This window comes from Pteropus alecto, unplaced genomic scaffold (assembly GCF_000325575.1).
Source record: "Pteropus alecto unplaced genomic scaffold, ASM32557v1 scaffold311, whole genome shotgun sequence".
NCBI lineage: Eukaryota > Metazoa > Chordata > Mammalia > Chiroptera > Pteropodidae > Pteropus > Pteropus alecto.
In genome coordinates, this window is record NW_006431916.1 from 1,099,984 (window position 1) to 1,121,185 (window position 21,202).

The 21,202-nt window shown below is 34.1% G+C and overlaps 1 protein-coding gene and 2 pseudogenes across 1 annotated transcript in view; 2 read left to right on the forward strand and 1 right to left on the reverse strand.

The window, feature by feature from the left end:
- The window catches only part of PAK2 (p21 (RAC1) activated kinase 2), a 77,638-nt gene that overhangs the window by 31,538 nt on the left and 24,898 nt on the right, over positions 1–21,202 (forward strand). The window contains exons 2-7 of the mRNA XM_006906156.3: positions 2,037–2,244; positions 16,577–16,677; positions 17,024–17,171; positions 18,797–18,828; positions 19,796–19,903; positions 21,010–21,142. Of these exons, the coding sequence (XP_006906218.1) occupies positions 2,058–2,244; positions 16,577–16,677; positions 17,024–17,171; positions 18,797–18,828; positions 19,796–19,903; positions 21,010–21,142 (709 nt within the window). The 5' untranslated portion in view covers positions 2,037–2,057. The remainder of the gene's footprint in view (positions 1–2,036; positions 2,245–16,576; positions 16,678–17,023; positions 17,172–18,796; positions 18,829–19,795; positions 19,904–21,009; positions 21,143–21,202) is intronic.
- LOC112473896 lies at positions 1,604–1,722 on the reverse strand (annotated as a pseudogene).
- Positions 3,398–3,514, forward strand: LOC112473670 (annotated as a pseudogene).

A 21,202-nucleotide genomic window follows, 5' to 3' on the forward strand; every position in this document is an offset into this window, starting at 1 on the left:
AAGTTAAAATTAGTTACTGGCCAGGGATAACAACTGTTAACATTTTGATGCATTTCCTTTTATATGTGCATGCAAATGTATTTTGAAATTTTATTCTGATTTTTAAATTTAATATGCATAAATATGGAGCATTTACCATGCAACCAAAATCTGATCTTGCTGATTCTGTTGTCACTGGTGATTAAAATGAAAGTGAGCTGCTCTAGGGTTAATCTGTTTTGCCTTAATGTTATGACATCAGACTTGGTTTATCAATTCATCAAATAATCTTCAAAGTGTTGTTACTAGGCCTTGTCTTTCTTCTATTTGCACCAATAGATAAGTCCCCTCATGTAATACACACCTGGCAGTCCACACTTAAATAGCCACTCACATCCTGTTTGCATCCCACCCCAAAACAAAATATGTTTTGTGACCAGCTGGTTTGGAAGAATCATCCGACTATATGTCACCTGCACTACCTTCCTAGATCTCACTCCCATTTCTTCCTTTGACCACCAGTAGTTTAATTTTACTTCAGGCAGTCTTTCTCACACAGATATAAATCTTTTCTCACTCCCTTTTCCCTGCCCTTCTCTAGCTGGTTATTCCCAGAAATTTTATTTTCCCCTTTATTTTCTCTCATTCTCCATCTTTTGTAGGCTGAAAAATAACTGTCATTATGGCAGATCAAATGCATAGTAGTGCTAGTGACATGCTCCTATCAAGGAAAACAAGCTGTAAGATTTGGAGTAGAATTAGGAGTAATTATCTCTTTATCCCTTGGTTCCTCTCAAATTATACCTACTTTTGTTCACATACTAGCATTCAAACCAAATAAATTATTTTTAATTTTATGTAAATATAGTTGGCATTCTTTTCATTACATATGCAAAGTTTTGTTTGCTTACATGCATTAAATAACTTTATAATAAATTAGGATCTAATTACTAATCAAAACCCAGTTTAATAGGGAAATGTGTTTTCTAAAATTTGTAGTCTATCAGAACTCAACTGTAAATTACGCATCACCTCGCCTAGGGCTGATTTTAAATGTGTATGATCCACTTTTTTAAAGACATAAAATATGTATATGTAACAAGGTTAAATTTCCACTCAGCCATGTGAGTAAGAGGGGTTGCTTGGCTGCCTGAAAAGGGCATCACAGGATGACAGAACCTTGGGATGTGGCCATACTCTGGTTTTTAGTCAAGCTCTGGATTTATTTTTGTCAGTGTTCCCAAATGGATCAAGTTTTATAGCACTGTCTGCAAAATTCGGAAAGGACCAACATGTGTAGTTAGGATGTCAGTATATCAGAGAGACCACATATTGCATCAGTGGCACAGTCTCATCCTTTAGGAAGGTTTATATGAAGGCTAAGTTGTAATCACAAGGCTGGTGAGCATGAGATCAGATTGGGAATGGGGGCTGGTTGATATATTTAATAGCAAATGTCCTACTGCTGCTATAGAAATGGAGATATATCAGACATATCCTTTGATTGGCTGGTTAGGACATAGTCTTCCTCTTAGGAATTCTCTTTTTTTAAGAGTCAATGTTGTCTGTGTTTTCAGTGGAACATTTATTCTTAGAATCAATTGATTAGGTGCATTTTTTTTTAAGCCTACAGCACCTGGTATTCCTAGGTGGTCTCCCATCCAAGTACTGACCAGGCCCGACCCTGCTTAGCTTCCGAGCTCAGAAGAAATTGGGCATGTTCTGGGTGGCATGGTCATAGACTAGGTGCATAGTTTTTGATATGTTAGTATCATCATGCTTTCCCAAAACTACCATAATCCTCTTAAAACCAGACATGGCTTTTCAGACGTTCCCTCAGGCAACCATTTACTAACTTTGTTAGGGGAGATTGCCTATATTGGTAACCAATTTCACCTCTTGTTGAGTTTTATGAATTTTGCAAATTTCACTCTAAATGGATAACATTTTCTAAGTTGAAGTTGGGAAGGGGAGTAGGGAAGGGGATTATTACTGTTTTGTGTTTGTCCATACTGTTTTTTACCTTGTTATTAACTGTATGTTTTTGCCTATTTCAGGCCACATCATAATTCTGAATCATGTCTGATAACGGAGAACTGGAAGACAAGCCTCCAGCGCCTCCCGTGAGAATGAGCAGTACCATTTTTAGCACTGGAGGCAAAGACCCTTTGTCAGCTAATCACAGTTTGAAACCTTTGCCTTCTGTTCCAGAGGAGAAAAAGCCCAGGAATAAAATCATCTCTATATTCTCAGGCACAGAGAAAGGTAAATAGCTGTAGTGGTTTCAAGAGTCGCAGTTAACTTGTTTTGATACCTTTTCAATTAAAGCATAGTAAGTTGATTTTTTTATGCGATGAGAACAATAAACAGATCCAAGAAAACAATTGATGGTGACATATAGGCACTATTAGAAAGTCTAGTTTATTTTAAACTGTGATAGATAAGAGTAAAACTAAGGTTGTTGCTCAGCCTACTCATTATGTCAAATGAATTTCTATACTCCTTCATTTTTCAGAGTTTGGACCATGTTGGCTTCCCAACATTAATGAGATTTGTTATATTTGAGAAAGACCTACTTTTATAGGAATGGTTATATAGAGTCTACTTTTATAAGAATGGTTATATAGACCTACTTTTATAGGAATGGTTATGTAGTGTCCTATCTGAAATCCCTAGAGCCAATTGTGTGGTGAAGTTAAGAGTTTTTCTGATTTCCGAGTAGTGGTTTTTTTATCATTATTCTGTAATGCTCTCACAAGCATCTGAGGCAGTACTCAGCAATCAGCATGTTAATATATCTTCCTCAAACATGAATCTAGGCTGGGGTTTCTCAAACTCAGTATGATTTCACATAGTGAGAGTTGTTTCATGAAACTTCTGTTTCAGTTATGTGTGTACAGGCATACCTCATTTTATTGCTTTCCAGTTACTGCATTTTTTACAAATTGAACGTTTGTGGCAACTGTACATCAAACAACTCTATCGGTGCCATTTTTCTAACAGCATTTGTTTATTTCATGTCTGTGTGTCACATTTTGGTAACTCTCCCACTATTTCAAACTTTTTCGTTATTATATTTCAGCAAATACTATATTACATTGTATTCTATTATACTACATTACATTATATATTATAGTAATCAGTGATTGGTGATCTTTGATATTACTAATGTAATTGTTTGGGGGCGCTATGAATCATACCCATATAAGATGGCAAACATAATTGATAAATGTTATATTTGTCTGACTGCTCCACTAACAACCATTCCGCCATCTCTCACCCTCTCCTCGGGCCTTACTATTTCCTGAGACACAACAGTATTGAAATTTAGCCAATTAATATACAATGGCTTCTAAGTGTTCAATTGAGAAGAAGAGTGCTTGTCTTTCACTTTAAATCAAAAGGTATAAATGATTATGTCAACGGCATGCCACCCAGAACAGGCCCAATCCCATCCAATCTCGGAAGCTAAGCAGGGTGGGTCTGGTTAGTACTTGGATGGGAGACCACGTAGGAAGACCAGATGCTGTAGGCATAAAAAATAAAAAAGGGATTGTAAGCTGACAAGGTCCTTGCAATCTGTGAGGTCAACCAAGGGTTGCCTTGCCTTAAAAAAAAAAAAAAGAAATGATTAAGCTTAATGAAGAAGGCATGTCGAAAGCCAAAAACTCGACCTTTTACGTCAAACAGCCAGGTGGTAAATACAAAGGAAAAGTTCTTGAAGGAAATTAAAAGTGCTGCTCCAGTGAACAAATAAATGATAAGAAAGCAAAACAACCTTATTGCTGATATGGAGAAAGTTTTAGTGGTCTGGATAGATCAAACTAGCCACAGCATTCCCTTAAGCCAGAGCCTAACAGAGAATGAGACCCTCACTCTTTTCAATTCTTCAAAGGCTGAGAGAGGTGAAGAAAGTGCAGGAAAAAAGTCTGAACCTAGCAGAGGTTGGTTCATGAGGCTTAAGTAAAGAAGGCATCTCTATAACATAAAAGTGCAAGCTGAAGCAGCTGATGTAGAAGCTGCAGCAACTTTTCCAGAAGATCTAGATAATTAATGAGGTGGCTACACTAAACAACAGATTTATTGGAAGAAGATGCCATCAAGGACTTTCAAAGCTAGATAGAAGTCATTCCGCTTTCAAAGCTTCAAAAGACAGGCTGACTCTCTTGTTAGGGGCTAATGCATCTGGGGACTTTAAGTTGAAGCCAGGGCTCATTTACCATTCTGAAAATCCTAGGGCCCTTAGAATTATGCTAAATCTTCTCTGCCCTCTGCTCTATAAATGCTAACAACAAAGCCTGGATGACAGCACATCTGTTGACAACATGGTTTACTGAATATTTTAAGCCCAGTCTTGAGACTTGCTGCTCAGACAAGAAGATTCCTTTCAAAGTACCACTGCTCATTGACAATGCACCTTGTTAACACAAGAGCTCTGATGGAGTTGTGCAACAAGGTTAATATTGTTTTCATGCCTGCCAACAGCATCCATTCTGCAGCCCATGGATCTAGGAGTTATTTTGACTTTCATGTCTTATTATTTAAGAAATACATTTCATGAGGCTCTAGCTGCCGTCGATAGTGATTCCTCTTAGGGATTTGGGCAAAGTAAGTTGAAAACCTGAAAAGGATTCACCATTCTAGAGGCCGTTAAGAACATTCGTGACTCATGGAAAGAGGTCAAAACGTCAACATTAATGGGAATTTGGAAGAAGTTGATTCCAACACTCATGGATGACTTCGAGGAGTTCAAGACTTCAGTGAAGGAGGTAATGGCAGATGTGGTGGAAATTGCAAGAGAACTAGAATTAGAAGTGGAGCCTAAAGATGTAACTGTATCACTGCAATGTCATGATAAAACTAATGGAGAAGGTGTTGCTTCTTATGGATGAGTAAAGAAATTGGTTTCTTGAGATGGAATCTACCCCTGGTGAAGATACTGTGAAGACTGTTGAAATAACAACAAAAGATTTAGAATATTTCATAAACTTAATTGATAAAGCAGCAGCAGAGTTTGAGAGGATTGATTCTAATTTTGAAAGAAGTTCTACTGTGAGTAAAATGCTATCAAACAGCATCACATGCTCCAGAGAAATCATTTGTGGAAGGAATAGTCAATCAATGCATCGGACTTCATTGTCTTATTTTAAGAAATTGCCACAGCCACCCCAGCCTTCAGCAATCACCACCCTGATCAGCAAGCAGCCGTCAACATGAGATAACATCCTCCACCAGCAAACAGATTACAACTCAGTGAAGGCTCAGATGATGGTTAGCATATTTTAAATAGTAAAGTATTTTTTTAAATAAGGTATGTACATTGTTTTTTTAGACATAATGCTATTGCACACTTAATAGATTATAGAATAGTGTAAACATAACTTTTATAAGCACTGGGAAACCAAAAAAATTTGTGATTTGCTTTATTGTGATACTCACTTTATTGTGATGGTCTGGAACCAAACCGCAATATCTCTGAGGCTGGCCTATATTGAGCCAGGATGTAAATGTATTGATGTAGGTTCTGGACAAAGATTTAAAGTTTGCCGTGAGGTGTATATTTAGGAGTAAAATTGCTGGATTACAGGGTATTCCCATGTTTGATTTGACTTTTTTTTTTTTCAGATTGCTTTCTAAAGTTGTTTTATGTTCATAGAACACAAATAGAACACAAACGTTCCCATTGCTAAACATCCTTGCAAATCCTTGTATTACAGGACTTTAATTTTTGCTGATTTGGGAGTTGTGAAATGGTATCTCATTGTGGTTTTAACTTGCATTTGCACGTTAATCTACTATTTGTGTTCTGTCTGACATATTCTTTAACCCATTTTTCTTTCTTTTTTTTTTTTTTTATTATTTATTGATAAACATTCCTAATAGTCTGGATACTAATCCTTTGTCAGTTAAATGCTATTAAGTATAGTTTTCCAGGTTATAATTTGCTTTTTTAACCTTTCAGTGATATCTTTTGATGAATAGGAGTTATTAATTTTGGTAGTTGAATTGATCAGTCCCTTTCTTTTATAGTTTGAGTCTTTTGTGTTTTAAGAAATCTTTGCCAAACCAGGAGTCAAAGATATTTTATTAGGTTTTTCTAAAAATTCTACAGTTTGCCTTTTACAATGTAAACCTTTGAACTATGTGGACTTGATTTTTGTGGATCTGTAAAGAGAGTTCCATTTTCACTTTATTTTTTTAACTATTGTTCCAGACCATTTATTGAAACTTTTATCATTTCCCCACTAACCTACAAGAGTAGCCATTATCTGTCAGGTTTCCATGTATGCCCAGGCCTGCTTCTGTGTTCTCTTTTATTGCATTTGGCTTATTTGTATCTGAGCTAATACTGTACTGCCTTATAATTCTTAATACCTGATAGAAGAAATCTGCTATCTGATACACGGTTCTTCAGGATCTTTTGGCCCTTTGAGCTTTTTTTTTTTTTTTTTTTTTTAAATAAATTTTAGAATTTGCTTGTATCATGTATTTTTTTTTTAAAAAAACCTGTTGATGTTTTGATTAGAATTTCATTGAATTTGTGGGCCAGGTTTGGGGAGAATTGCATTCAGCTTTGTAGCTGATAATAGAACATCTGCAAAGTTTCTTTGTATAGCCTATTTGGAGGAATATTTAGGAGTGCAGTAGTTTTCAGTTAGAGAGAGAGATGGATTGTTTGTAGAATAGGGTGCTCCTTGATTCTTCCTATTTCCTGGGGCTCTTCCCTCCATTTCTAACCTAACCTCTCACACTTAACTAATCCTTTCCGGAAGCTGAGACAAATATGGCCTGAAGCTTTGAGGGTTAGGAATGAGAGAGAACCCTGTGTGTGTGTATGCGCATTCATGCTTATAAGAACACAGAAATCTACCTGCTTAACCACTCCCAACACTTGTGCAGGAGCAGCCTCTTGCCTACATCCTGAGCTGCTGTTTCTCTCTAGTTTTATTCTAATTACTTTTCAATTATGGACATTCCTCATAGATTTCGTTCCATGATAAAGAAATTTGGTGTAGAATGGGAGGACTACAGTGTGTGTTTAGTCTGTCATCTTGGAACAGAAGTCCATAAGGGGAAAAAAATTATATTTTTATTTTTTAAAAAACATAATAATCCTAGAATAAATGATTTTATTCTACACAAATTTACATTAAGCTAATATTTTCATTAAAAAAAAAAAGAATTACTTTGGAGTATCTTCAGTTATTTGTTATTGGTTTTAATCAGTTTCACTAGAAAACAAAGAAAGTTAGAAATTATGCCTTTTCTGACAACTTAATTTAACAAATCTTTTTCACATCCCTGCTAATATGTGTCATATGTATTCTGGGAATCATCAGAGATACAGTGATAAAGCAGATGGTGTCTCTGCACTTCATGGCACTAATCAAAAACTACAGCCCGTATTTACAAACTGAAAAGCGATAATAGGGTTAATGTTAAAATGTCTGTCCTATCTGGGAAGGCTTCCTAAAGAAGTTACATTAGAGTTGAAGACTAAAGGATGAGTAACTGAAAATAGCAGGATTTTGATAGTTAAAAAGTGTGTTCCATACCTAGAAAAGAGGTTCAGTGGCCCAGCCACAGGACTGCTCGTAGCACAGTCATGGTGGAACTGAGCACAGTCTAGTGTGATTTGAAAGCAGAACAGGAGAGAGAATTATAGCATGATTTATGAAGAAAACTACAGACAGTAGAAGAGGCTGAAGAGGTAGACAAGGAGCAGGTCATAAAGGGCCTTGTATTCCATGCTACAGAGCTCAGATTTTATTCTGTTTCCTGGGGAACCATTACAGAATTTTAAACAGGAGGAAAACCTGGTCACATTTCTGTCTTAAGTAGGAGAGACTGGTAGCTGTATAGAAAATAGGTTTTGTTGGACTGAAGTTGGAAACTAGGTAGGAAGATTTTGCAGTAGTCCAGGTGAGAAATGGCTTATCAAGTCTAGTTTTGATAGTGAAAATGGTGATGACCATTATCTTGGCTTATTGTTAAAAGTGCTGTTTAGTTAGCTAGTGTTGAGTGGTATATTATTTATTAACTAAAGCAATTTTCACATCTAATTATTCAACCTATGTGCACCTTCACTTCTGGTTGGTTGGTTATGAAGATGATAGATTTAGAAGTGTAAATATCCCTTCTGGTCTTAAAATCTAATTCTAAGACTAGTAATAGCAGCCCATACTCTTCTGCCTGTTTCCTAGAAAATACCCTTCTGTGTGATGGAACAAGTTTAGTTTCACCAATTTGAAGCTGTTACGGGTCAAAAGAAAAAAAAGGATAATCACTAGTTTTTTAGAGTAGAGACAGAAGAGTCTTTCTTTTAAAGAAATGATTTTTTGTTTTTGTTTTTTTCCCCTTAGACTCTAGCTCCAACGTAGCCTAAAAGATGGTGGCCTTACAGGATGTGGTAGTGGCCTACTTATGATTCTTTTAAGTACCTTTTTGCAACACATGACTCAGGGGCCCTTCTCCTCGGCCCGCTTGTTTAATTGTCTAGTGAAGTTAGGAAATGATTCTGAGAATCTTTTTTTCCCCCTAGTATACTAATTTTTGTGCATTTTATTAGAAGTTTCTTTCCTTCTTCCCATCAAGTGATCCAGTTGCCCGGTGGACACCTTTTAAATAGATGATTGTGGATTTTTTGTTGTTGTTGGTCTTTATAGTTCTTGGATTCCAGAGTTATAAAGCTATGATTCTGTTTATATAGCAGTATCCTTCCAGCACATTGGTTGATATGAGATATGCTTCAGTATCTTTTTTATTTTAGATACTTTTAAAAGTATCCTTTTCTCCTCCTAACAGGACTACTAAAATACCAAGATTATTCATATATAATATATGTGTGTATTATATAAAAATACATGGAATTAAACAGGTTTTTAGTATATTGTGTCATTTTCTTTTAAGTGGACTAATATGTCTTAAGTTCTGCTTAATCATTTTCACTTCTTTAACTTTTTTTTTCTGTACTCCTAACATATGTGAAACTTTCTTTAATATGTGTTTCTCAACTTAACATTCCTAAATTGGGAAATATGGCTGGGCTTTAGACACAACAGGAACCAGAATTCTTTTGCCATATGTCTTGTCTTTCCCCTTTCTGTATACCTAATCATATTTCTTATTTTCAGAGTGGTTATTCTCTTTGTGTTAGGAAATATAGACTGCAATAGCTCCTGGGCTTTATTTCTTATAGCTTCATTCACTGGTGAGAGACTGATTCTCAGGGTGCTAAGTCTGTCTTAGTTTAGATATTCACCCCTGAGCTAATCTAACTGGCTAAGAGCGCGTGGGGAACTATAGCCGACCTAGCTTGAATTAGATGCCTACCTTGCACAGGTCATCAGGGTCATATACGAAAATAGCTTCTTTCTCAACCATGTGCATATCAGAAGTGAGATGCCGAGCAGATTTTTTTTTAAAGAAGAAACATGCACTTTTATAGTATATGAAATTGTATAGTTTTTCTGTCAGCAGTTCAGAGCCATGTAAAAAGTAAACTATTAGCTTATGGTTGGGTTGGTTAATAAATTTTTCCTCTTATGTAGGATATCGAGTTAGAAGTCAGGAGACAAAGATAAGTAGAGGATGCGACCTCAGATTACTCACAGTCTAGTGGAAAATGAAAGGTAGTTTATGATAGGTGTAATGGTACATTTCAGTAAAGATAGCAAAATTTATACTAGACTTAACAATTGCATTTTCCTCTGCTCTTTTTTATGACCAGTGTGCCCTGCCCTCTTAACTATACTAAGTCTCTTGTAAATAGATATTATATGTGCCTAGGAGACCTAAAGAGGAAGTGGACATTTGAGCAGAAATCTGTCACCACTAGTCAAAAAAATGCTTCCTACTAATGCTAGGTCAGTAGCATCTTTGTATTCAAAGAATAGTGTACAGTAACATTCTAACTTTATATGTGCAGACCTATCAAACAACATGACTTTTAGCTCTTTTATATTACGAAAATCTTCTGGTTAAACATTGCCTCTTATTTACTGTCCCTCTCCAGACCCAACTAAAATGACAGTAAAAAAAGAAGAAAAAAAAAATATCACAAGGGCAAAGAGAATGGGAGAGGAAACAGTAGTATACAAGAGATTTCAGTACATATTTGGAAGATTGAAGTGGTAGAGAAGTGGCAACTAAGCAGAGTGGAGGAAGACATAGCCTAAGCATTCACAGAGGGGAATGTTTGTGAGAAGTGAACCAGTTTTCCTTAAGCTCAGTCTCCAAGGCTCAGGATTTAGAGGCACACAGTTGTGTGTGTCGGGGTGGGAGATGAGCAGGACATAATAAACAGGCTGAAAAGAAGAGGAATTAATTGAAAATCTATATAGGAAATGTCATAGGAACTTTAGGATCTCTCCTCTACCTCATACACCCATGCAAATATAACTCCCATCCTCTAGGAGAAAAAAGAACAAACTGATGTTTACATTTATTGGAAGATAAATTAAACCTGAGAGGTCCCCCCTTTTTTTTGTCAGGAGCATCAGAAAAAGGTGTAGCACCAGAATAAAAAAAAGCAGATACAATGAAAGTTAACATACTAAACTTCGTTCTTCTGCCCTGCTTTCAGAACATTTATAGCTTGACTCAGAGCCCTCAGATAAGAGATTGGAAGATTTTTCTCAGGATAAACAGAATGCCCTTGAAAAAATACTTTAGGTACCCCACTCCCCACCCCCATCTTTAATGAAAAGGCTTACTTATATCCAGTTAACTATTACTTTTCCATATGAGTAGACAGCAGTGGATTGGCAGATATTTGAGAAAAACGCTTACGTAAGAGAGGCCAAAACAACAGGGGATAAAAAAAGGAATGTAGAAGAAACTAACAACATAGGGAGAAGAAGACCAAAGTATATACACACACAAACTATATAATTGAGAGGAAGAATTGCATCCATGAAACAAGAAAAGTATTCTTAGAGAAAGTATGATCAAGGAACAATAAGAAATGATTCTTGGAAAATCAACATTTAAGATTACCGAAACAAAAGATGTCAATAGGTGAAGATTGGAAGATGGTTAAGAAAATTCTCCCAGATCATTAAACAATAATACAAAGATGGAAAGTATAAGAGTAAAGATAACAGTTGTAAAATCAGACCAGGATGGACCAATATAACATAACTAATAAAAAAAAAATAGGAAATAAAAAAAATAGAAAAAAACTTCACAGATCTGAATAATATGATTTCCAGGTGGAAGAGGGTCAATGAGTACTCAGCACAGTGAATGAATGACTACCACATCAAATCACATCCTGAAATTTTATAATACCACAGATAAGACAGCAATACCTATTATACTTCCAGTCAAGATAAGTAACAGGGACTACATAGATTACTCCTCCACCTGAAAGAACTAAAACACTGGAGAAAATATACAAAACAATGGTTTTCAAGACATTGTATATCAGACAATAAAGGAAAGTGATTCTTAAGAAATGGGAAACAATGAGATGAGTCCTATGACTGAACCAGCATACTATTTGAAGAGAATTTCCAGGCTGTAGCACAGGGAGGGGCAATTAGTTAGTCTCCTAGAGTTGAGAAACAGCTGTGAATTGGGGTATGCCAAAGCAGCTAGTTTGCAGTACAAATACTGGAGAGTAAAGAGCTGTAGAAAGAGAAAGATCTGCAGAGGGTTCCCCTTGAGTCTTCAGTAGCACATGCATGTGAGGACACTACCCAAAGCTGGAGAAAAGACCACTGGAAATAATTAGAACAATCCTTGAAGCTCACACAGGGCCCAAAATATTTTCTGTTCCCATCACCATTTAGAATAGAAAACATTGGATAAAGGTCTTGCCTCAGTAATGGGGCACAATTAGCTCTAGATTAAATGCTGCTCCAGTCCTGCTTAACAAAACCTTAAAAATAATACCTAGCAGAATCAACTGTTTCTAAATCGGTTTATCTTCTATATGAGTAAAAAGCTAAGGATCACCTTTCTATGTCCCAGAACAATGCTCACCAGTATTTATAGGAATACAAAAATATCTCGCACCTAACAAGGAAAAAAATTTCAATGTCTGGCATCCAATCAGTATTTTCCAGCCATGCATAAACCCATAAGGAGCAAAATCCACCAATTGGAATCAATCTAGAAATGACACAAATGATAGAAATAGTAGGCAAAGACATTAAAATATTTAACTGTATCCCATATATTGAAGAACCCAAAGGAAAGATTTAGCATATTAAGGAGCAGCAATAGAGGATATAAAAAGAACAAATCAGAATAAAAACAAATTAGAATTGAAAAATATAATAGACAGAATTAACAGTAGGTTAAACATTGCAAGAGAATAGTGAATTTGAAGACAATGGCAAAAGAAACCATCCGAAATGAAACTTAAAAAAAAAAAAAATGAAACAAAAGTGAACAGCTATGGAACTTCAGGCAGACTAAGTGGAATTGGGGTCTCCAAAGAAGGGGAAGGGGAGACATTAAAAAAATACTTTTTAAAAGTGGCTAGAAATTTTCCAACTTAATGGAAACTATAAACCCATAGATTAAAGAAGTTCAGTATATTTCAAGCACAGGAAATATAATGAAAACTAGACCAAGGCATATAATCAAGTTGTTTAAAGCCATGATAAAGAGGAATCTTAAAAGCTTCCAAACCTTTGGCTCAATTTTCTGCGAATCAACTGCTCTAAAAACTAAAGTCTATTTTTAGAAAATGCTTACTGTTGTAAGCCAGAAAATAAAAGCCTGCCAGAAAAAAGACAAATCACATGTAGAGGAACAAAAAATGACAGTAAATTTTATTTAAGTAACAATACAAGCCAGAAGACAAGGAACAGCATCTTTAAAGTACTAAAAGAAAAATTATGTCAAATTAGAATTCTATATCCTATGAAATATCTCTCAAAAATGAAGAGGAAACAAAGACTTTTTAAAATGTATAAAAGCTGAAAGAATTTACTACCAGCAGACCTGCACCACAAGAAATGTTAAACCAGATTTTTTAGGCAGAAGAAAAATGATGTCAGATGGAAATGTGGGTCTGCATAAAAGAATGAAAATCACTAGAAATGGTAAATGTTTTAAGTTACCTAAATTTCTTTAAAAGATAATCCATTAAGTTTTTAAGAAACGAAGCACTTAAACATGCTATCACATGAATGAACCTTAAAAACTAAGTGAAAAAAGCCACTTAGGAAAGATCACATATTGTATGATCCCATTTATGTGAAATGGCCAGAATAGGTAAATATATGGAGATGGAAGGTAGATTAGTGGTTGCCTAGAGCTTGGAGATAGGGAGAAGGAACAATGGGGAGTGATTGCTAATGGGTATAGGTTTTTTTTTTTTTTTTTTTTAGGGATGATACTAACCTGGACTGGCTATATTATCAGACAAAATAGATTTTAGAGAAAAAAAAATACTACCCTAGCTATTTAAGGGATAAGGAATAAGGATAAGGAATAGGTATTTTATAATGATATTAGGGTCAGTTCATTGTGATGATACTACAGAACTAAACATTCATGTGCTTAATAATAGAGCTTCAAAATACATGAAGCAAAAATGGATAGAATTTCAAGTAGATAAATCCTATTATAGTTGGAGATTATAATATACTTCTCTCAATAATTAGGAGAAAAACTAGGCAGAAAATTGCTGCTAAAACTATCAACCACTTCACCAGTCAACACTTACAGAACACTGCACCCAACAAAATATACATTCTTTCTAACTGAACATGGAACATTTAGCAAGATAGAGCACATTCTATTGTCATTTTTTAAAGTCTTAATAAATTTAGAAGGATTCAGATCACACAAAGTATATTCTGTGACCACAGTGTAATTAAAGTAGAAATCAATAACAGAAAGATGTAGAAATATTTGGAAAATAAATAAAACACTTCTAAGTAAATGAAAGCAAAAGAATATTTAGGAAGTATATTAAACTGAATAAAAATGAAAATTTAAAACAATATTTGATGTTCCTAATGCTGTACTTAGAGGAAATTTTTTATAGTATTCCTGTATTAGAAAAGCAAAGAAAAATTTTAAATCAATGACTTAAGCCATCTTAATAAACTAAAAGGGAAGAGCAGGTGAGATTCAAGTAAATAGAAAAAATAATAATAAAAATCAAAGTGGAGATTAATGAAATAGAAGAAAAAACAATACAGAAAATGAATGAAACCAAAAATGAATTTGTTGAGAATATCAGTAGAATGGATAAACCTCTAGTCAGACTCATGGGGGAGAAAAAGAAAAAAGACACAAATTTCCCATGTTGAAAATGAGAGAGGTGGCGACCCTATAGATTTTACAGAAGTTAAAAGGATAAGGTAATATTATGAATAAGTATGCACAAATGAATTTAACACATCAGATAAAGTGAGAAAAGTTCTTTCAGAGCTCACAAGAAGAAATAGGTAACCTGAATACCCTATATTTCTTAGGAAATTGTAGCCTTCCCATAAAGAAATCTCAGACCCAGACGGCTCCATTGGTGAATTCAACCAAACATTTAAGCAAGAAATAGTACCAGTTCTACACAAACATCCAGAAAATTGAATAGAAAGGAATACTTCCCAGTTCATTATATGATAGTATTACTGTGATGCCCCAACCAAAGATAAGAAAAGAAAATAATACCAGTATCTTTCACGAACATAGATGCAAGATTTTAGCAATTAGAATCCAGGTGGATTTCATTTCAGGAAGGCAGGATTGGTGTAACATTTGGAAATCAACCAGTGTTTCACTATATTAACAAAAAAGAAAAGGTTAACTATATCTTCACTTCAGTAGATGTAGAAAAAGTATTTGACAAAAATCTAGTATCTATTTCTGATAAAAGCAAACTTGGAATAGAATGAAATAGAGTAAAATAACCTGTTAAAAAACATCTTTGTAAAACCTGCTACTGGCATCAAATTTAATGGCAAAAAGACAAAAATGGCTTTTCCCCTAAGATCAGGAAGGATGCAGGAATTTCTGTTCTCACTTTTGTTCAACAGTGTACTAGAGATTCTAGCCAGTGCAACAAGGCAAGAAAAATAAATAAAGGAATCCAGAGTGAGAAAAAAGACATAAACCTATCTTTATTCACTAACAACATGATTGAATTTTTAAAAGAAATACTGTGATAGCTACAAAAATACTACTGGAGCTAAAAAGTGCGTATAGTAAGGTTTCAAGATATAAGATCAATATTCAAGAATCAATTGTGTTTCCATATGCCATCAATAAACAATTGAAAATCAAAATTTTAAAAGCTGTATCATTTGCAGTTGGAGAAATTTTGATATACCGAAGCAGAAATCTGACAAAAGCCAGGTCATATCTGTACAATGATAACTACAAAACATTGCTGATAATTAAAGAACTAAATAAATGGAAAAACTCACTGTTTTCATGGTTTAAAAGACTGAATATTGTTAAGAAATCAATTATTTCTAAATTGATCTATAGATTCATTGCAATCCCAATCAAAATCCCAGCACGCTTTTTTGTAAAACTGTCAAGCTCATTCTAAAATTCACATAGACATGCAAAGGACCTACCCAGACAGCTTTGAAAAAAAACAAAAAATTACAAGGGTTATACTATGTAGTTTCAATGCTTTATTTAAAACTACAATGATCAAGCCAGTCCAGTATTGGCATAAAGATAAAGAGCATTGCAGCAAAGTTGAACTCCAGAAATAGACCTATGCATATATGGAAAATTGATTTTCAACAGTGGTTCAAATGGCATTTACCCTAAATGGCAACACTGGAAATTGGAAGAAATTCTGAGATAGAAAAACATTTTCAGCCTAAAAAAATATATATATATATAGTCAAGAACTATCAAGGGGTATACTAAGAAGAGGCAAACATAGGATCCAGAAAATAGATTCTAGCACAGGTTAAAAGTGAAGGAATCTCCTAAAACAACAGGTGTGCCAGAAGCCTAGGCATAAACCATTACAGATTAGAGCAGGGTGATCTGAGAGCAAGGTAGCTAGTTAAAAAAGGAACCGATGCATTAGAATATACAGAGAATGATAGGTGTGTGGCAGAAATGTTGCAAAAATTGTTAGTGGAACCACAGAAAAATGGGGAAACTTTAAAATGTAGCAGTTACTAATTTCAATAAAAAGGGTTAGAGTTGTGCAAGAAAGGCAATGTGGTCTTTGTAAACTACTTGCATATACAGTGTATATTATCTACATAGTCATAGAAAATTGTTCTTCCTAGATGAATATAGCTGAAAGGAGATATGATTTGATAAACTTGTTTTCCAAATTGCTCAATATCTAAGGTGTAGGCTTTTATTTATGAGAGAGTGAGCAGTATTCAAAGGGGCTGTCTCTTCAGCCCCATGCCCTTTTATTCAGGCCTGGTGCTGGGTCAATGCATGTGCTTTTTTAATCTGGACACTGGCTGATTGTTCCCAACTCTGCTTGGTTGCTATACTTCATTTTTAATTTTTCTATCAGTCAGTGTCTTTTGGGGGAAATCTTTCCAGAATAACTTTGTTCCTAATTTGTTTTAGGAAAAATATAAACATATAAGTACCTTTATTAATCTTGTTTAAATAGGCTGATTCTTTTTTTAATGCCTTCTAGGAAGTAAGAAGAAAGAAAAAGAACGGCCAGAAATTTCTCCTCCATCTGATTTTGAGCACACCATCCATGTTGGCTTTGATGCTGTTACTGGAGAATTCACTGTAAGTTTACCTAATTGGGACTCATATATCATCGCTCAAGCTTCTCCTTTCATCATTAAGTTTAAAGTTTACTTTTCTATCCATTATTAAGTACGAATTCTTAGTGATTTTCTCATCTAAAAGTGTCTGTGGTTGGATGTATCTTTTTCCTAGGGAGCTGAGCCTATTATAATTATGCAAAATAGATTTAAATAAATGGATATAATAGAAAACTAGGCCTTTTAGAATTTAGTCAAACCTATAGTTATGTAGATTGATTTGTTTTACGTATTTTGTCGTTCATCTCTAGAAATTGATTTTATTAGAGCAACTCCAAATAACTAATTTCTGAACATCTTTTTGTAAGGGAATGCCAGAACAGTGGGCTCGATTATTACAGACCTCCAATATCACCAAACTAGAGCAAAAGAAGAATCCTCAGGCTGTGCTGGATGTCTTAAAGTTCTATGACTCCAACACAGTGAAACAGAAATATCTGAGCTTTACTCCTCCAGGTAAGCCATTAGTCAATGGTAAAAGGCTGATTCAAATGAAATTGCAGAGTTGTGAAGCCAGTTCTTTTACATAAAAAGATTGCTTCTAAGAAAACAAAACAAAACTAAGCTATGTTTCTTGTCTCTGCTTTTCTCTTCGCATAGATCTGCCTTTTGTAAACTGATTGGAGCAGCTCTTTTTTATAATTTAGAGTCTGGGAATTTTACTGATCTCTTAGTTTTGCCAAAAGTGGATGTTTGGCCTTTTGTTTGTTTTCTTTTCACTGCTTTGGAAGGACTTCCATCAATAGAAGGGGGAAAGGTGCTGATTTATAGGCATGTTCATGCTAGAAATATATTATTCATTGTTAGTGGGACAAGAGGAGGGTCGTTTAGCTATATAAACACACAGACTTTGAAGTAAAAAATGTTTAAGTCCACTCAAAACTTATCAAATATGTAAACATAAGATAAGCATTAGACTCAAAGAATTTATACCTCCGAATTGGAATATCAAGTAAGAACTGGAAAATAGTGGATTTTAAAAAACAGTGTTTTTAAATCAGGATCAGAATAAAGTTCATACATTATAGTCGATTGCAATATTTCTTGAATCTTTTTTAATTTTTAAGTTTCTCCTCCCTTACACTAGTTCTCATAGTCTCTTTTCCTTGCAATTTATTTCTTAAAGAAACAAGATCATTTGTCATGTTTCTTTCAGCATGGATTTTACTAATTACATCCAAGATGTCACTTAATATTTCTCTGTCCCCTTAAGTGATACAAGTAGTTTTTAAAAACAATAGGATTGAGCTAAAATCATACCTTTAGTTTTAATTGTACTTAATTCGGTTGCATCACTGCAGAAATAAGGATGTGTTCAAAGTAGAAAGAAATAGAGACCCCTTGGCAAATGATTTTGACCTTTTTTTCTTAGTCTAGTACATATAGTATTTAAGTATATCTAGTACTTAGCAAAAGGTCAAACTTGTCCCTAGAACTTTTGTGTCAACTAGTAAGTCTGTGTAAATTAGTAATCTTTTTTTAAGTCAGTGTTTGACTAGAAAATAGTGTATTCTTTTTGCCATGTGTTGGGGGGCAGTATTTTAAAAGTAAAACAAGACAACTCTTGTTCTAAACTCAAATATTTTAACATTTAGTCTTCATGAACTGTGTTTTACCTTCAGAGATTTGCTTTCATATTGATCAAAATTTATGTCAAGAATTGTCCGTTGCACAATTGCCATTGTCTGAATGGTTGCTTTAAGTTCCTTGATCTGCATTTTTTCTGGAGAAGGTATCATTATGAATAAATTTTTGTTTTAATAATACAGATTGACAGGTATAGTTTCAAAAATTTTTAAATAACTTTATTAAGGTATAATTTAAATGCTATAAAATTAACCCATTTAGAGTACAATTCAGTGATTTTTCATAAACTTACTGAGTTCTGTTAAGATTTGAGATTTGTTAGCTCAATTGTTTGAATACCGATATTGTCGTTTTTCTCAAGACTTAATTCATCTTAAAATGAAATCAGTCTAAGAACATTTTATTTGCTCTGCTTTCTATTTTCTTCCTTTTATTATATAGACATTTTATTTTTTGAATTATTAATTTAGCATCATTTTCTGTTTCATATTCAGAGAAAGATGGCTTCCCTTCTGGAACACCAGCGGTAAGTTAATATGTTACTACTTGTAGCTTTTTTTCTAATTTAAGATACCTAAAACAGCTCAGTTTTTATTCTGCTTTCTAAAATACATTACAGCCATCAGAAATAACTACTTAATACATGTTTTAGCTAGCCACTTAATTAGTTGAGGAAGCCATATGAAGCAAATCAAATTTCCTCAATATGACACTTAGAATGACTAAAACTTAGGATCTTTAGAGCAGTTTAGCTACTTTTGGTAATGTTTCCACATACAAACAGGAATACAAAGAACTTGCTAGCTTTATTTTCTGGCGCCATTCTACTAAATATAGATTACGGTAACACTGAATAATAGAAATCTGTCACACTCTTCAAAGTTGTCTGAAATTTAAGTTATCATGTAAGCACAGTCACTATTTTATTTTCAGTTCCTCAATTAGGAGGAATCGAACAATCAGCATTTTATTTTCAGTTCCTCAATTGGGAGGAAACACTCCTGGAGTTATATGAAGATTAAATGGTATAACATGTAAAGTACCTACCTAGCACACAACTGGCATATAATAATCACATCTTTATAAAGGTTAATGTCTTCCTCTTTTGCTTCATTAGTCACCATTTTTTTCTGGTGAATCTGGCTGTTTTAATTAACTGAATATGACTCTGACTCATACAGAGCTTAGAAGATCTTTGGTTTTGGTCTTAAAAAATAAAGTGTTCGTTTTACTTTTAGCATTTGTTTAAACCCTATATGAAAGACATAAATTCTCTCTTAAGAATACTTGATATTATATACATTTATTTCATAAACTTACTTTACTTACAGAATTACCTTTTCTTTTTTTAAGTGGTTAGATTAGAGACAGGTTTTTTCGTTGTTTTGAAATGAACTGTTAAAAAAAGCTTTTCAAGTATGTTAAAAGAGATAGTCATATTTTAACGTATTGTTATATTTGACTTCCTCACTTTGCTTATGTGATAAATGCAGCTGAATACCAAGGGATCAGAAACATCTACAGTAGTAACAGAGGAAGACGATGATGATGAAGAGGCCACTCCTCCTGTTATTGCCCCACGACCGGATCATACAAAATCGGTGAGTGTCTGATTAGTAAATTGGGCTGTGTGTGTCTGTGCATGTATGTTTTAGAAACCAGCAGTCTGTATTTGCCTTAAAATGATTAATTTTAAAATGCCCTCATGCTTAAAATATATTAGTGTGGGGAAATTTGAATAGGAGATCTTTACCTAAAGACCATTCATCAAACAACTAGCTTCTTAAAACAAATAAAATTCACCTAAGCTCTCAGAAAAAAAAAATAGATTTTTGAAAATTAAAATTGAATGGCTTTTTTAAAAGTTAAAATATTTATCTTACTTTTTCTTTCTATATTATACTTTCTCTTCCAGAGAATTCATCTATTTCTCTGGCTTTCTCTGTTTATCTCAATGCAAATAACTACTATGTCTAAAACTTAGATCTTATGTATTTTATCTCCCATTTCTCTCAAAACATTGATATTGTTCAGGAGGCTGCGGAGAGTGAAATTCCTAACCAGATGTGGGAGAATTTTAATAATTATGACCTTAGATAGAGACAGAAAGAGATTTGTCCTTCTCCCCATACTAATACAAGTAAAATATGGGGAAGGTGCTATGCAGTGTAGTGTGACGGAGTGGTGATACAGTTGACAGGTAAAGCTCTAGGACAGCCATTGGATTCTGATCTAATTGATAGAGGGCTCTGTTTTCTTTATCTCCTATAACTGGCTGTTTGAAACGAAATGATAGAAATCATATTTGTGTAAAATTTTTGTGGATATTAATAGTTATTTTAACATCAAGGTTTCTCTTATTTTGCTCTTTATTTTTCTTTTGTAGTAAAAATATGGTTTTTAAATTTCTTTTTACTTGCTAGCACATCATTTTAGATCTGGTTACACTTAAATTTCATTCATGGATCTGCTATTTTGCTAGAAAGACTTAAAATCTAGACATGATGTGCCAAAGAAAAATGTTTCACATTTATTCTTCTTAGTTACAAGTCTTTTATAACACAAGTCTAAAAATATTATTCTCATTCTTTAGAACACTGGAGACAACTTAGTTTTGGTTAAAAATCAGAAGAACCAAATAATGTACCAGTAAGAATACCTAAAAATATTTTTCCTTAAATCTCAGTAATTAACTGTCTCTCTGCAGATTTATACGCGGTCTGTAATTGACCCTATTCCTGCACCAGTTGGTGATTCTAATATTGATGGTGGTGCCAAGTCTTCTGACAAACAGAAAAAGAAGACCAAAATGACAGATGAAGAGATTATGGAAAAATTAAGTATGTTTCCTACATTTTACATTATTCTTAAATTGCTACCACCTCTTGTACCATTTGGCT